Genomic DNA, 16,878 nt, shown 5'->3' on the forward strand with positions numbered 1-16,878 from the left:
AGGAGGGTGAGAGAATTCACCAGAGCCAGAGCGGGAGGCAGAGCAGGCAGAAGGACTGAAGTACACTGCTGAGGGGAGCAGCAGGCAGCAGGAGAGGTCTGCACGCCATGTGGGACCCTCCTCCGGTGGCCAGGGAGCAGCTGGGGATCGAACTGGCGCCACAGAGGCCGCAGGCAGCTTCGCAACCCAGCGCTCAACCGCTGCGCCACCTGGGAGGCCCCTATTTCTTTTTGTATGCTAAAAGGATGCCATTTTATGATTGTGTCGTGATATAATTTACTAGTCCCCTAGTGGTGGACATTTAGATCATTGGCAAGGTTTTGCATTTACAAAATACTGCAACGGGTAACCTCAGAATAGGCCATTTCCCATGTTGGGAGTGTGTGTGAAGGATTCATCCCTGAAAGTGAAATTGCTAAGTCAAATGAGATGTACCATTTAAGCTGTGACAGGTCTGCCAAGTCTGTGCAATGGTGCTAGGTGTGTAGGAATTCGTTGCTGAGAGAAGGGATGAGTTGCCAGATTTTCTCCATAGGTCGGGTGACAATATCCCTCTACTGGTGAAGTAGGGGAGGACCCCATGTTTCCATGTCCTGTCAATACATTTTTAACATGATTTATAATAAGTCATTACCTGCTGGTTACACCTTAAGTTATTTAATTATTCTCCCATTTTTGGACATGTAAGTTGTTTCTAGATTTTAATATTAGCGATGATGCCGTGATGCTCAAGTCTTGTAGGTAAAAGATTTAGTGATGAAATAAGTCCAAATGAATGTTGACTAGACTTATTGTGATGATCATTTGTAATGTATACAAATATGGACTCATTATGTTTTATACCAGAAACAATTAAAATGTCACATGTTAATTATGTGTCAATTTAAAAATAGCCTGATTCATGTAATGTTGTTTCTGTACTAGTTTCTCTTCATAAATGGTTTTCTTACACTGTTACTTTGTGTCCTTCATTTTTACAGGAGCTGACCAGTGCATTGGTGCATATAAAACTGCATCTGTTTATTCAGATCTTTACACTGGCATTCTTCCCAGCAGCAATATGGCTTTTTCTCCAGCTTTTATCAATCACACCTATCAATGAATGGCTTTTAAAAGGGTATGTTCAAACAGTTTGAAGGCTCCACTTTTTTTTTTTTTATAGATTTATTTGTTTATTTATACAAGCACTGGGTACAGTCAGAAGTGCAGGAGGGTGAGAGAGTTCACCAGAGCCAGAGCTGGGAACAGAACAGGCAGACTGACAAAATATACTGCTAAGGGGAGCAGCGGGAGTAGCAGGAGAGGTCTGTTGTGCCATATGGGACCTTTGCCAGTGGTGGGGGATTGAACCGGCGCTGCAGAGGTTGTGGGCAGCTTTGCAGCCCCGCGCTCAACCACTGCGCCACCAGGGGAGGCCCTGAAGGCTCCAATTTTTAATGGGGACTCTCTAGTAACATTGTTTCTGTGGCAACTATATACAAAGGGGCTTAGGTGTGATCTCTTATAAGAAGAAATAAAAACATTTTTAATTTTATTAGTCTTTAAAATGATTGTGTTTCATCAAGGAGGTTTGTTAAGGAATTTTATGACAGAAACTTAAAGCACCTCATGCCTAATTTTAAGGTTCTAGGAGAGACATTTTTCTGGGAATTTTAAAGAGATGTGATGGGAGAAGCATGGAAGGACTGGAGACTGTAGAGCCAGCACACACATGCATCATGAAGACTGTGAACTAGGAATTTTAATTTTTGCATTTTTGCAAAAATTTTTAATTTTTGTATTACTAAGTATATATAGTAGCTCCTGAGTGTAACATGTGCCTTTAGAATAGACACGAAAGAAGAGATTTATGGGGAACAAGCATTTCCCTTTTCACTTATTCTGTTTTATGTTTTGTAGGAGGGCTGAATTAATGATCAATTTTTATTAGGTTCTTTTCTTCCATTATATATATTGCTATGATTATTAAAAGGCTTTAATGATCTTTAAAGCTTATTCAAAGTGGTTTAAACTAGCCATATTCCAGCATCATAGCATAATAGCTAAAATTCTGAGCCAGGAGTCCAAAGGTGGCTGGCTCTCTGACTTGGCCATCATGACCACACTTGCTGTAACCTGATTTTAATTATGTAGGAGTTTAAATAACTGAAAAAATAAAACCACTGGAGCCTGGAGATCATAATGAAAACTTAGAATCCAGGCATCTGCAGCCTCTGTCTGAGCCAGGCTGCCTCTATAGTGTTGTTTAAGGCAACAGAGCACAGGCATCAGCTGTGTTTTACTTGCTCAGCGCAACTTAGGCTGAATGTAGTGAAGACTATGTGTGACTGAAAAAACCCACTTATAATTGCATTTTCTTTTATTTTGCAGTTTGCAGACAGTAGGCTGCATGCCTCCTCCTGTGTCTTCTGCAGTGATTCTAACCAAGGCAGTTGGTGGAAATGAGGTCAGTTATGGGGCTCACTGCATTTAAATATAAGTGGTGCTAAGGTTTTATTTATATATTATTTTATATATTAATATCATATTTATAATATAATACATATATTATAAGGTTATATAATATATTCAGATAATATATATTATTTAGTAATGTAATATAATATATAATATTACATATTAATATTATATCTATTACTTTATGAAGAAGTCATGTTACAGAAAATGCATAACCCATAGCAGCTTATTAAAGAAGGGGATGTGTTCACATATCACATATTTTTGTGTTCACATAAAATTGGTAATGTTGTGTGGAATTTAGAATTTCAAAGAGGAGAGCAAGGGAAATGAGTGCAACAGAGATGGTGAGTTTTCTACTTCAGTGGGAAGTTGGGAAATAGAGGACAAGGAACCCAACAGACTTTTTCATCTAAGTTATATGCTGTGATCATTCTTCAGGACTTAAAAAATTTGTAATAAACTAAATTCATGGGAAAAGAATTATAATTGTCATGGCAAGTGAAGATGATATAAAAAGGAGAAATGAGTCCTGATTTCTAGTTGTAAGTTCAAGAGCCAGCTGCTGTAAGGACTTGTGGCAAAAGAAGAGCATTTGTATGTTGAAATAAAAAAATTGGCCATTTCAGAAGCTACTTATAGGTGGTTCTTCTTGGTTGTGCGGCCCTGCCATTTTATACTGAGGGACTTTGCTTTGTAATATCTTGTTCATCCTTTTCTACTTATATTCTTATTATTTTGTATTCTTAGTCCGCTTTCTTACATTCAGAAAAGAATACTGTTGAATGAGGAGGTTGAGTGTGATTAGTTGTATCAAATTCTGCTGATGTGAGTTGTCTAAGTGAATTCTGAAACTTGACCATTGAATTAAGCTACATGGAAGTCATTGGCAACCTTGACCAGTCATTTTTTTTTTTTTTTTTGATGAAATGTACGGGCAAAAGCTTGTTGGCAACGGGATCAAGAAAAAATGGGAAGAGAGAAAGTAGAAATAGGAAGCATAGCTCATTGATTTGAGATCGTTATTGATAAAAAGGAAAAGAGAAATGGGTCTGTGTTGGGGGATAAATTAAGATTTTTTAAATGTAGAAATGATAGCGTGTTTCCATCATGATGGATCTGTATAGTAGGGAGGTAGCTGTTGAGATAAGGGAATGCTGGGATGCTTTATTCCTCAAGCAGGAGAGAATGAAATTGGGTTATGTGGGCTTCTGTGGGAACTTGGGCCTTTTATTTATCATTATAGCTGGAAAGGCAGAGTGTGTGGATACTGAATCGTGCAAAGGGATGTCCTTCAGAATCTTCTTCTGATCCCTTTTTTTATTTTCTTAATAACTGAGAGTGATGATGGGGTAGGCGGTATTAATCTTGAATGAGAGGAAAAAACACAATTGCCCTCTACATTTAGCCTCATGGCGTAGCAGTGGAATTGACAGATTGTTGGATTTAACCAGCATTACATTATGCCAGATAGTTGCCACAAAATTAGTGAGATAGAGTCTTGGACTAGTGCCTACCTTGATTATCTCCCTAATGCCTTGAAACAATTTGAGAAGTCTCTTTTGGTATATTTGAGAACACTGTTAATTGGCTAAAAAGTGTCATTTCTTTCTTTGTTTCTAATCTGATTCCCTAAAAGCTTCTAAGGCTCAAAATCCTGTTTGTTCACAAATGAATTTTGGCATAAGTTCAAAGTTCACCCATTTTCTTGATATTAACATATAGTATTAGATTCTTGTGAAGCGTATTTACATGTTCATTCCCCAGTAGACATTTAAATTTTTTTACATTAATGTTGCCTATTAAGAATGTTGAATTTATGAATATCTCCTTTGTTTTGTTAAGTCATCAGTCTGGTTCTTTAAATGTTTATGTTGTACAACATAACCATTATCAGGCATTTCTGTAGTGCTGGGTGGTAAGATATTAGCTGTTCTCAAATATTGAAAATTGAGCTGTAGATTCAAAGCTAGCAAAGTCCAGTTAGTAAGTTCTTCTGATGTAGAATGAATAGACTATTTTTATTTATGCTAGATACTGAAAGAAAATGATCTGCAAGTAAAGATATTAGATAATTTTAAGTTCAGTGTTTTTCTAAAATAATGTCACAAGGTAATGAATTTGTTGAAGTAAATGTAAGGGGAGATTAGTCTCTTGTGTGATATATTAGGAAAAAACCTTAAAGATGGGAAGTGAGTTTATTGGTGCACATAAATAAGAAGGTCCAAAAGTCAAGGCCACTTCCAGATGCCATTTGGTGAAGGTTTTGATGCTACGCTGTGATTCTCTGCTCTGTCTTGCACATAGTGGCTTGGTGCTGTCATGTAGGAAGATTACGGGGGCACAGTCCCATCCTCCCCTGTTCTTTCAAAGTCTTCTTTGCAGTGTTTATGACATATAGAACCTTTTTCCCTTGCAAATTTCATGTTACTATGCTTCTTTACATTTATCTTATGCTCTCGTATGTTTATATATACAATGTTAATATGTATTCATTTGTTTAGTATATGCTCTTCTGCATTCAAAAGGATATGTGATTATGTAGCATGTTTCTATTTAGTGGTTTGGGGGATGTATCAGATAGAAGAGTGTCATTCAAAAGGTTTCTTTCATTTTTATTTATTTATTTTTTTAAAGATTTATTTATTTATTTATACAAGAACCAGGGTCAGGCCAGATGCATGGGAGGGTGAGAGGATTCACCAGAGACAGAGCGGGGAACAGAACAGGCAGACTGACGAAACACACTGCTGAGGGGAGCAGCGGGCGAAACAGGAAAGGTCTGCCGCAGCATGTGGGACCCTTGCTGGCCAGCCGGGATCCAACTGGTCTTGCAGAGTCTGTGGACAGCTTCACAGCGCTGCACTCAACTGCCTGTGCCACCAGGGGAGGCCTGGTTTCTTTTATTTTTATTTTGCAAAGTTGTATAATTTAGGAGGAATTTTTTTCCATTAATTTATACACCTATCATTTTAAATGCATTTTTGGATAAAACTGTTGTTTAGCAGAAGATTTTGTCATGGATTGAAAGAGTTGAATGCCTTTAAATTCACAGCTTGTACTTTGGTGAGAAGTAACCTCGTTATGTTTTGTTCAAGTTAAAAAATGTTTTCTGGTTGTATGAATTCAGTGGTTTTGTGTCAGTGAGTCAACTAGAATTGATAATATTTTTATAGCAGAAGGAATTGCGTGTATTATATAATGATGTGGGATTATCCTTTAGGTGTTTAAAATGAGATTTTTTTTTTTTTAAAAGATTTATTTATTTATTTATACAAGCACTGGGTACAGTCAGAAGCGCGGGAGGGTGAGAGAATTCACCAGAGCCAGAGCGGGGAGCAGAGCAGGCAGACTGACGAAGTACACTGCTGAGGGGAGCAGCAGGCTGCAGGAGAGGTCTGCGCGCCATGTGGGACGCTCGCCCGGTGGCCGGGGATTGAACTGGCGCTGCATAGTCTGTGGGCAGCTTCGCAACCCAGCGCTCAACCACTGCGCCACTGGGGAGGCCCTAAAATGAGATTATTTAAAGTTATAGCTGATTGACAGTCTTGTTTTGTAGCTTTAATATTTTAAACCTTTTTCATTTAAATACCAAAAACATGGTTAGGCTCTTTATGTAATTGCTATTTATGCATTCCAGTGTTTTAAATGCAACTTTTCAAAACTACAAGACTATAGAGGTGCTGTCGGTATGGTCTGATTGGTGGTGCTAGATTATGGGTGTGTGTGTTCCTTTTTAAAATGATAGAAAAGGCAATACGACTTGGTAAACCCTAATTTCATTGCTAATAACAAAAAGGTAGGTCAAAATGTTTTCTATTTTATTCTAACATGGGAGACAGAATAAACACTAATTCCTTGCTTAAAACTGTATACACTCATTTGGTTTAAATTTCTGTTCCATATGTTAAGTCCTATGGTGAAAAAAAATTACTGTTTTTCCCAAAACCTTCCAAAGGTTTTAAAACTGACAGGATTTGTGTGAAGAATTACTGTGTTTAAATTCAAGTAACATCTGCCCTACCAGAGGGATTCCTTTCATAAACGTTTCTTTTCTTCTTCTTTTTTTTAATGAGTGCTTTTTTTTTTTTAAACATTTATTTATTTTTGTACAAGAACTAGGGTATAGGCCAGAGGCACGGGAGGGTGAGAGAATTCACCAGAGACAGAGCAGGGAGCAAACAGGCAGATGACTGAAATACACTGCTGCCGGGAGCAGTGGGTGAGACAGGAGAGGTCTGTGCGCCATGTGGGACCCTCGCCAGTGGCCGGGGATCGATCCCGCGCTGCAGAGGCTGCGGGCAGCCTTGCAGCCCAGTGCTCAACCATGGTGCCACCAGGGGAGGCCCCAAAACATGATTATTTCAGCCATGAAAATAAGCAACCCTCACCACTAGCAGCAGAGCACTGGCTGCAGGCATGTATGTTTGCTTGTTAGTTGTTGTGTTTCTCAAAGTGAAATCCAGAGATGAACTGCAATTGCATGACCTGGGCTGATGAGGGGGAAAACGTTTTCTATTTTTACTCTACACCTGTTGGATTAGACTATGTGGTGGATGGGCCTCTGGAGTCTCCTTTTTAAAATGATGAAATCCACCCTATCTACAAAAGGTGTGTAAAGTGCATGTATGTATCTGTGTGTGTGCGTTTCAAGAGGAATAATCAGCACTGCTGCGTGTACCCTTCAGCTTGAGAAACAAACGTGCTGTCAGTCCGTAATTAAGCACCCGCTTTACGCGGACACTGTTTTCTACTATGAGGAACAAAAAAAAAAAGAAAAAGAAATCTGGTGCTTGCCTTGGAGAAGCTGGAGTTCAGTGTGGACATTCCACCGTTCAAAACCTCTATGTCATAAATCTTACAACCCAGGCAAAATAGAGTGAAATGACTTTATATTGGCTCCAATCCTCAAATTATTGGTGGAGGAAAAAACAAAAGGCACCCCAAGTGAGTTGAGCCCCACTCAGCTTCAGTGTGGGGGATCGGGACTATGCTTCTTGCAGGTGTTTACACAGCTGGCCTCCTTAGGAAGGCGCACTACTCTCACCATTGAACACATTAACTGGCATTTTAATCATATGTTAGTTAGCAGCTTGGAGGATTTTAGAGCCCTTTATTAGTCCTGCAGGATTCCAAATACTTTTTTTAAATTGTGGTAACGAGGGTTTACAACACTGTGAATATTTGAGGAGTACAGGTTCATATGTTTGTTCGAATGTTGCTGCAGCACGCCTGCCACCCAAGTGCCCACCATCGACCATGGAGCTACTGGGTTCCCCCGGCCCCCGTGTTCCTACTCTTCTTCTCTCTCCCCACTTGGTAGCCTCCGTTCTGCAGATTTCCAGGGTTTGTTTCCAAATACATTTGAAAGACAAGTTTTGATTTCAGATGCAGTAGAAAGGTAACAAGTTAAAAGTACGTGAGTGTTTAATTCATCAATGGGGTTACTGCCCAGATCTCTACGCAGGAAATTTAAGAATGTCTCCTGAGCAAAGAAAATTATTACATGTGGTGAACTCTTTAAGTCCTAGACGGAGGTCATGGCAGCCTGAGTGTATTTAAAAAAGGGTTTCTGTCTGCTTGGAAAGTAAATGAAGCCCTCATTACTAACTTTAAAACCACGGCTATGAGAAGGCTTGTGCCGGAGGTGAAAGATCAAGATCATCACAGCCCAAGTGGAGACAGAAAGTTCAATTTCTGACTTATCAGGGAGGCATGAAACATTTCAGGGTTATTTTGCATTATCAGTGGGGAGTTGATCTGGCTAATCCAATGCATGAAGATAAGATTCATTGAAACATTTATAAAGGCATTTAGAGTAGATCTAATCAGCAGAGAGAGGCCTTGAAGTGAGAGGGAAATCTGATCTGTCAGTCACTGCCTCCCCAGTGCAATCCCTTGCCTGCCTGGGCCTTGCCTTTCTCTTCTGTTAAATGGGGTTGGTTCCCGCCTTTGAGTGCAGTGCAAGTTTGATGGTGTCTTATACCCAAAAAAAGGCTGTGGTGTGGAGCTCTCTTGCAAGCTGTCAGGTGTACATGTTCCCAGCCTCCTAAACTCCCTGGGAAATGGTAATAGATTTTCCTCTTTGACAGATGACAGAACAGAAGTAACAGCAGTAGCAACAAAAAGATTTCATGTTCCTACTCTTCTTCCACCTGTACCTTTTAACTTTGGTCGCACCTTCTAGGTTGGGCTAGCCTTCTTCGCACGAGCAAGAGTTGACTCTTCTAAACTGTTGTAAACCTTGTTTGAAACATGCCTCGTTTCTGTCCCAAGGTTTTGTGTGTGACTTAGAACTCTCCTTTAGCCCCGCAGTGCCTTTCAAATCGTCTTCCATTTCTAATTCAGGAGCTGGTTTCAGTTCTCGTTCTGCTCTGCCTAACTGTAGCCTCTGACACCTTGTCCACTCCCTTCTGCTTCTCTAATACGCTTTTCTCCTGATTCTCTTCCTACAGCTCTCATCACTCCTTTGCTCCTTGCCTGGCTCATTTCTCATTCCAGGGACCTCGTTTGAAAGCCCTCGTTTGGCATGACTGGATTCCTGTTCTGAGTCCGTCTTCTCTTTACACTTGAAGTCCTGTGGCCCTCACCTTTGGGTCCAGCTCTGCCTCCGGAATTAAGCCCTGTCCTGACCTTGGCGGGGAGTGTTTAAGCCATGCTGGCTCTGCACGCGGTTTGCCACTGCAGCTGTTGTATCTTATTATAGAGAATTTGATTATTTTTACCTTTTATTTCCAAATGTGGGGCATGTGTGCTTTTTAGGTTCTGAGATTTTTCTTACATCACCTCCCTGCCAGTTACCGATACAGTTGTATTTATGAAGTTATTACTGAAAATAGGAAATTTATTCTCAATAAATTAAATCTAAGATAACTTAGCTCTTTTCCCTGGCCTCATCCCCAGCTAGCTGTATAATCTTGGGGTTTCTCTTTTTCTGTTTTTTAGTCCATCTTGTGTGGGCAGGGTTGTTTCAGATGAAAACCCTTGGGGGGAAAAACATGAAGAGACCTAGGTTTCATTTCCCTGTCAGCAGACTTCTGTCTGGGCTGCGTCAGAATTCATCTTTTCTTCTGCCCACAGGAGGACACTTTTTGTGCCTCTGTGGTGACACTCACCCTTAATCCGATGTTTTGGGGGCATGCCTTTGGCTTTCCAACAATTTTTGATCACTCTTTACAGGAACTGATTTTCTTTGTATCCCTTTCCTGAGTATCTGTGATAAAAATGGCAAAGGGGGGCCTCCCCTGGTGGTTCAGGTGGTTGAGCGCAGCACTGTGAAGCTGTCCGCAGCCTCTGCAGTGCCGGTTCGATCCCTGCCGGCCGGCCAGGGTCCCACATGGCGCGGCAGACCTCTCCTGCCTCACCCGCTGCTCCCCTCAGCACTGTATTTCGTCAGTCTGCCTGTTCTGTTCCCTGCTCTGGCTCTGGTGAATCCTCTCACCCTCCCGTGCATCTGGCCTGTACCCTGTACCCTTGTATGCATGAATAAATAAATCTTTAAAAAAAAAAAAATGCAAAGGAGGACTCAGGAAGCTAGAGATGACTCCAGTTTCCCCATAGCCCTAAAATGGTCCCAACAGAGTTGCTCTGAACATGAGGAAGTCACTTACATCGTGGGGATTTCTACCATCCGATGTTCTTAATCTGTCTCTCATATATTGAAATGGTGCCAGAACAAAGGGGGTAGAAAGAGCAGAGTTCTTTCTAGATGAGATATCGTTTCTCACTGATGCAAGTACATTTTAGATCCTGTCCAAAGGGCTTATGTGGGAGTTATTCAAGAGTTTACACTCCACAGTGTTGCTCATTTACTGAGACTACTGAGCCTTCGCTTACAGACTTGGAGACAGTGTGATGCAAAGTTCCAGTCTAATTACAGTTACATTAACTTTACACTGGTTGGAAGAGAGTAGTTTCTCAGACCTTGATGTGTAATTCTAAAAATCAGTCTGAGAAATTAACTATATGAAGTAAAGCATGTGTTTGTGTGTGTGTGTGTATGTGTGTATAAACACGTACATATTTATATATAAGTACATGTATTATTTTCACATTTTGTTTGAAGCACTTCTGAAGGTAAAAGGAAAAAAGCCTGCTTTAAGAAACAGTTTGCCAAAGGTTGATGAAGTTTTACAACTCTTGGCCCAATTCATTATGAACTGATTATCAGTATAGACAGAGAAAAAGAAGTTCATGAAGTTAGATGCTTGCTAGTTGAAGGAGTCTTTTACTTGTTGGAGGGAGCCTGACCTCAGGTCTTACAAAGCTTCTTAGAGAGAAGAAATGCTGGCATTTTTCTGCTATTGCTAATAAGGGCACCACTTGGGATGCACAGAGCCGGCGGCTGGACAGCCCTGGAACAGCTGTGGTCAGTTGCTCCTCCTGAGTGCAGCAGGTCGCTGCTCACCTGCTTGGTCCCTGCTGGACCACGGTAAGCTCTTGCCATCCAAACAGAAGACTGCTTCCAGGGGCGCGCCCTGATTTGGTCATCGCTCGCAGTGCTTTGCACATATTCATTCCATTTAGCAACCTTTTGGGAGGGAGGTTATTTATCCCCCTTCTATAGATGAGCAAACTGACGCGAGGAGAGATTAAGAAACTCGTGTAGGGTTATGGAACACAAAAGAGGTACCGCTAGGAGGCAGGCCCAGTGCTCTGCTTTCAGTGCTAGTGCTGCAGCCTCCCTTTACTGCCTCTCTCAGTTAACTGGAGGTAGGCAGATGGCCCCTCCAGCTTGACCTGGCTTACCTACCTGGACAACCTACATGAGAAAAATAAAGGTTGACCTGGCAATAGACGGCAAGGCCAGTAATGAGGTGAAAAACGATCCCTAAGGAGCTGTGTAGGTATTGATTTTCTGCATGACTGGAAACCTCCCTTCAGGAAGCTTTGCCAGTTTCTCTGCCAGGGCTCTGCATTACTTATCTGTCAGGCACAGGGAGCAAAGAAAACTGTAAACACCGGTATGTCTCACTGAGGCTTTCCTTAGATGGCAGGCAGGAAGATGTCTTTAAAAAACTTGTTTTTTTGAGGAACATTGGTTTACACACAGTTTCAGGAATATAGCATCACACCTGCACAAGGGCCTGTACCACGCCACGCCACGCCCACCACCAGAATTTCAGGTACCACTCACCACCGTCCAGTCAATGCCCTCTCCCCTTCTGCCCACTCCAGCCCCCCTCCCCACTGGTAACCACCTTTCTTGGTCAGAGGTAAGGGGTTGTTTTTGTCTGTTCTCTGCCTTCTTTCCTTATGAGGACCTCTGTTTCTTATTCACAGCTCTATCCTCTGTGCTGAGTGCAATGTTGTCATATACCAGGGCCATGTATTTGACTAAGTGAATATTTTTGAAGGAATTTGTTTGACTCTAGTGGCGTCCAAATCTTGATTACATCGGTCTTAGTAAGACAATACTTCACAGCCAGTTTCACTTTGTCTTCTGTTAAATAAGCTTCTCTAGAGATATCATGCAATGAGCTGTCTCTTATAAAATTCTTGCTTCTCTCAGTGTCTCACACCTAGCCTGCTTTGTCTGAGCATCAGCAGCCACAGCCGTTCACAGGGTGGCAACCTCCAGAAGTGCTGGCTTAGTGCCTGGAAGGAACTGAAAGATTTCTAATGCTTGGAAGGAAATAAAAGACTTGTATTCAGTTGATCTGGTCTGGAAGGAAATAAAAGACTATAGGGTTGACTTGCATGTTAGAGACCTATTAGGTGATGAAAAACACACACAGATATTTTAGTAGCTGAGTTGGGATTTTAGTCTGTTTTTTCCCCCTTTTTAATTTTGGATGATCTTATGCTAGCTAGTCAAGTGAATATCTCATGTGGGAAAATGATGTTACTATCAGAAGATATTAGTAGATACTTGACAGCTATTTTTTTTTGAATGAATAATAAGGAATTTCTTTTCCTTATTTAAAACTTCTGTATGCAAGTTTTAGTTTATGTAGAATTCAAATACACACACACACACACACACACACATGCGCGCGAGGAGACTGTCTTAGGTCATCTCCTATTGTGGCAAATATGTTTCAGAGTGTTTTGCCTGTCTTGTGAAATGCTTTACCTATATATCCCCTTTCTAACTTACCAAACATGGGATGAAGTAGATGAGACTGGCTGATATTATATTATCCTCATTTGTGTACTTGGGAAAATTACAATTGAGAGATGAGGTCCCATGAGGTCACACAGCTGGGAAGTGTCGGTTCCTTCTCCAGAACACTCTCATCCCATTGAACAATATATCGAGCAAAACAATAAAACAAGAAAAATGAGTTACAAAGATAGAATAGCAAGATCTTGTGTTGTCCCCTCATTAAAGGTAAGAGATGAACATCAGAGTACTATTAAAACAAATTATTGAGCACTGGCAGTTTGCAGGGTGCTGAGGAGTGGGAGTAGAGTACAAAGGGAATCCAGCCTACCCACAATAGATTGGTAATGAAATGGAAAAAACTGGTAGGACATTGACAGTGGGTGATTGTTAAGGAGCCAGAGGGTTAGTAAGAGGGGTTTGGAGAGACCCCTATAACTTGAGCCAGGCTTGTGGGTACTGGGCGGAGAGTAAGTCTTGGGAAGCGAGAGGTTTTCTAGTTACTGCATTTTAAAAATAGGTCTCCACAGTGGATTAAGATGATAAACTGGTTGGAAGACCTGAGAGAACAGGTCTGATGGAAGGAAGCTGGTGCTCATAAATGCTGTCCCAGTGGCCTAGTCGATGAAACACACCTACACATGGCGCAGACATGCAGGCGGGCTGAGGGAGCAATCGTGTTGTATCTGCAAGTGTTGCTTTCTTATAGTGAGTTGATGGCAGAATGATAGCTCTGTAGTGCCCCCGAGATAGCAAATGGGAATGAAATGCCAGACACTGGGTGTGGGTGGTCAGGGGCAGAGGCGGGCCAAGCCTGTGTGTCAAACCTCATGGAAGTTACAGAGCGAAAAGAAAAGATTTCCGCCACCCTGGACAGAGGGAGGTTCTTCAGTTACTTCTATTTCCCGCAGGATGAAAAGGTGAAAGCAAAGCTGAGGTTTCCTATTACACCTCAAGCATGCCAGGCTTTTTGCCTTCCGTTTGTTCTGGTTCCGCAGATGCAAACTCTACCATCAGGAATTCAGTCCCACCCAAGAACACAGCAGCAAGTTATCCCTTTCCAGCAAAGGTTTCTCTTGTATCTGAAACCCTAAAACATGTGCCTATCTTTTCTTTAAATGCTATTTCTTTAAAACAGATTACCACTTTCCCCCCTGATTGATTACTTTATGTAAAATATTTCCTGGAAACAGATATATGTCATTTGCTGCTATCTTGTTAAGTGACTAAGTTCACCTATGTGAATGTGCTGTGTGAAGTCTTCCGGAGGTCACATTAGTAAAAGGTGTAGGAATGGTACACTGACCAAGTGCTAAAAATATCACTCAATGAATAGGGATTTTACTTACTGTACTGTTATTGCTTTTAGACATAAAATTCATAATAAAATTGCAACAACCAAAGGTTTGATTCAGAACTTGTAAGAGATGCATTTCTATAGATGTAATCCACACCCTTGGTCCACCTTGGATTTCAGTGTCAACTTAAGCAGTCAGTTCCCAGTGAGCTCACTTTCAGCTCATGCTTAGAATCTGGTTCCCCCACCCCCACCCCCGTAACTCCTCCTCTGCAGTCAATGAGGGAAAGAAAAATTCTTTATCACTGGGTTTAACTTCTATCTGCAGAGTAAGTTTCTTATTATTGCCAATCGTCATGAACTAATGTTTGGACAATTGACAGCATCACATAGGATAACTTTGGAATAGACTTTATCAGAGAAATGACAAGCCAAAGTTCAACAAGAAGAGAATCATGCATTCTCTCTCTCTCTCTCTCTCTCTCTCTCTCTCTTTGTTGATAATTATGTACCTTCTACCAACCCTACATTTTATAGGTAGAGAATTTTAAAGGTTAGAAATCTTGTTCAGTTTATCCCAACTGACTCAGTAAGTTAATAATGGGCCTAAGTTTAGAAAGGTGTCTCCAGATTGTAAATTAGTGTTTATTCCTTCCTACCAGTGGTTCTGAAAGTATATCCTCTGCAGCAGAATCACCCACCCATTTGCAGGTGAGAAATGTGGTTGCCTTAACCCATTCCAGCTCTCTCTGCTGGTCTGTCTCGTGGGTTTGAATATCACAAGCTCTCTGGTTTTACAACCTCCTGTGAGCACTTGGGGTTTTCATGCTTCTGGGGAAAAACACTCGGGGGTTGGGGGATCTGATTGGTCCAACTGGAGGCATGTATCATAATCAATTAATAGATCAGAAAAAAATGTATTCCCCCATCTAAGGATAAGCCACAGAATATCGGTTAGAGAAATGAATGTTAAAGAATGAAAGATAAATGTAGCTGGACAAGAAAAAGAAAAAGAAAGAAATATGTTTTTTAAATAATAGAATATAATAAAGTATACTTAATATTGGAACTGCACTGAATATAATTCAAAGTAATGTGATATTTAGAAGGCACTTAAAGAGCTGAATTACTTTTGGGTCCATTATAACTTAATAGTGTGCAATATTGTAAAAAATATCTCATTTGTTGTTTTAAATTTTCTCTTTTGATTCTTCTGGAAATGAAGATTAATATTAATAGTTTTGTTACTTAGCAGCAACATTCCTAACTCCTAATCTAATTTCTAGATATCTGGGGAAATTTTTGAAATATTCTTTCTGAAATCCATTTTATTAATATGTTCTGGGACTGATTTTGTGCTAACATTTTTTTTCTGTTTCTTGAATGAAGATGATAAGACTATAAATTAAAGTGATTATTTATGATTCTGATAAACATTATACTTCTTTGGTCACGAAGAGACATTACAAAGAAAAGATCTCTGAATTTTTATTATCTTTGACTTTTCATATTATTATGTTTCTAATATAATTTCTTTTTACAAATTGTGACAAAATATACATAACAAAAATTTCCAGTTTATCTTTTTGAAGTATACAGCTCAGTAGCATCAAGTACATTTGCATTGTATAATCAGCATTACCGTCTCTCTCTGAACTTTTTCATCTTCCCAAAGTAAAACTCCATAGTCATTAAATATTAATTCCCGATTCCTCCTTCCCCATCCCCCAGCAACCAAGTTTTCAATTTTCTGTCTCCATGAATTTGACTATTCTAGAAACCTCATATTAGTGGAATTGTATTTGTCTTTCTGTGACTGGCTTATTTCACTCTGACATAATTCTTTTGCTGTACTTGGGATATTATTTAATCATAAATGAATTATTATTGCTTAAAATTGTCTTTCTTACATTCATATTCTGACAGTTTTCATCTGTAGTGGAAATTACAATGGATATTAATAGCAGATAGTGTGATGATAAAATAAGATGTTGGAATTGTTAGCTTGTGAGAACAGCACAAGGAAGAAGTCACTATATAGTTATGTATCTTTAATATTACAAAGATAATTTAAACATGAAACAAGGACTTTCTTCTAATGGTCGATATGAGGTGAACATATTAGACATTTTAGTAATCTGCTCTTTTCTATTGTCCTGTATAAAAACAGAAACGTGACATTGTAGTGCGACATTTGATTTCATAGATTATCCAAATGTATTTGAAATAAATAAAAGGGGTTTTTAGGATAAAATACTAAAGTTCATGGATTAAGCAGTTATCCCGTTTGACTTCTATTTGTGTAACAAATGGTACATTATTTTTTCTTTCTCAGAATGTATAGATTGTGGGAATTGAACAATAATCCTTAAAAAGGTATTAAGATGTTGATGATTATTTGTTGCCTTGGGGAAAATATTGATGATCTCTGTCCCTTCAAAAATAGCATTTTGTCCTGGACTTATCTGTTATGAGGCTTACATCACTTCTTGCTCCTTCCACTTGGATGCCTCAGAGACATTTTAGAGAAGTACACTTTAATAAAATCTGGTAGATTGGTAGCTTAAATTCTTTCCCAAAATCCCAGGCAAAACAAGAAAACAGAACAGAGAGTTTGATATAATGGGAGTCTTACACTGTCTTTTGCAAATTGCAGACATTATCCCACAATTTTGGTGTAATCCTTCAGCTGACAATTAAAATCTTTGTTTTATCAGTCATCACCCAACCCTAACAGATGGGTGAAGAATTAATCTTATTTGTATTTTTCTCCACAACTTCTTCTACACATTGTAATATTTGATGATTAACATTCAGTGAATTCTTAAAGATGATTGATGGGCCTTCAAGACAGAATATATACATCCTATTTAAATCATGCCAGAGTAAAACCACAGAACAGAAGCGATCCTAAGACCCCTGTAGAAATTCGAAGACAATTTTGATACTCTCGTCCACTCAAAAAGAAAATCTGCTAATACTGTAATGTTTTTTCCCTTGCCAGGACCCTCCTTGCCTG

At 39.9% G+C, this 16,878-nt stretch overlaps 1 protein-coding gene across 6 annotated transcripts in view; it reads left to right on the forward strand.

Annotated features, from left to right (window-relative positions):
- Window positions 1-16,878, forward strand: part of SLC10A7 (solute carrier family 10 member 7) — a 182,336-nt gene that overhangs the window by 9,317 nt on the left and 156,141 nt on the right. For 5 of the 6 annotated variants that reach the window (XM_037497387.2, XM_037497388.2, XM_037497389.1 and 2 more), the window contains exons 3-4: window positions 981-1,117; window positions 2,371-2,446. In XM_037497387.2, the coding sequence (XP_037353284.1) occupies window positions 981-1,117; window positions 2,371-2,446 (213 nt within the window). Of the gene's footprint in view, window positions 1-980; window positions 1,118-2,370; window positions 2,447-16,878 lie in introns of those variants that run through there. The other variant, XM_037497390.1, reaches the window with a different exon arrangement.

This window comes from Talpa occidentalis, unplaced genomic scaffold (genome assembly GCF_014898055.3).
Source record: "Talpa occidentalis isolate TD23 unplaced genomic scaffold, MPIMG_talOcc4v2.1 talOcc4.8, whole genome shotgun sequence".
Taxonomy (NCBI): Eukaryota; Metazoa; Chordata; class Mammalia; order Eulipotyphla; family Talpidae; genus Talpa; species Talpa occidentalis.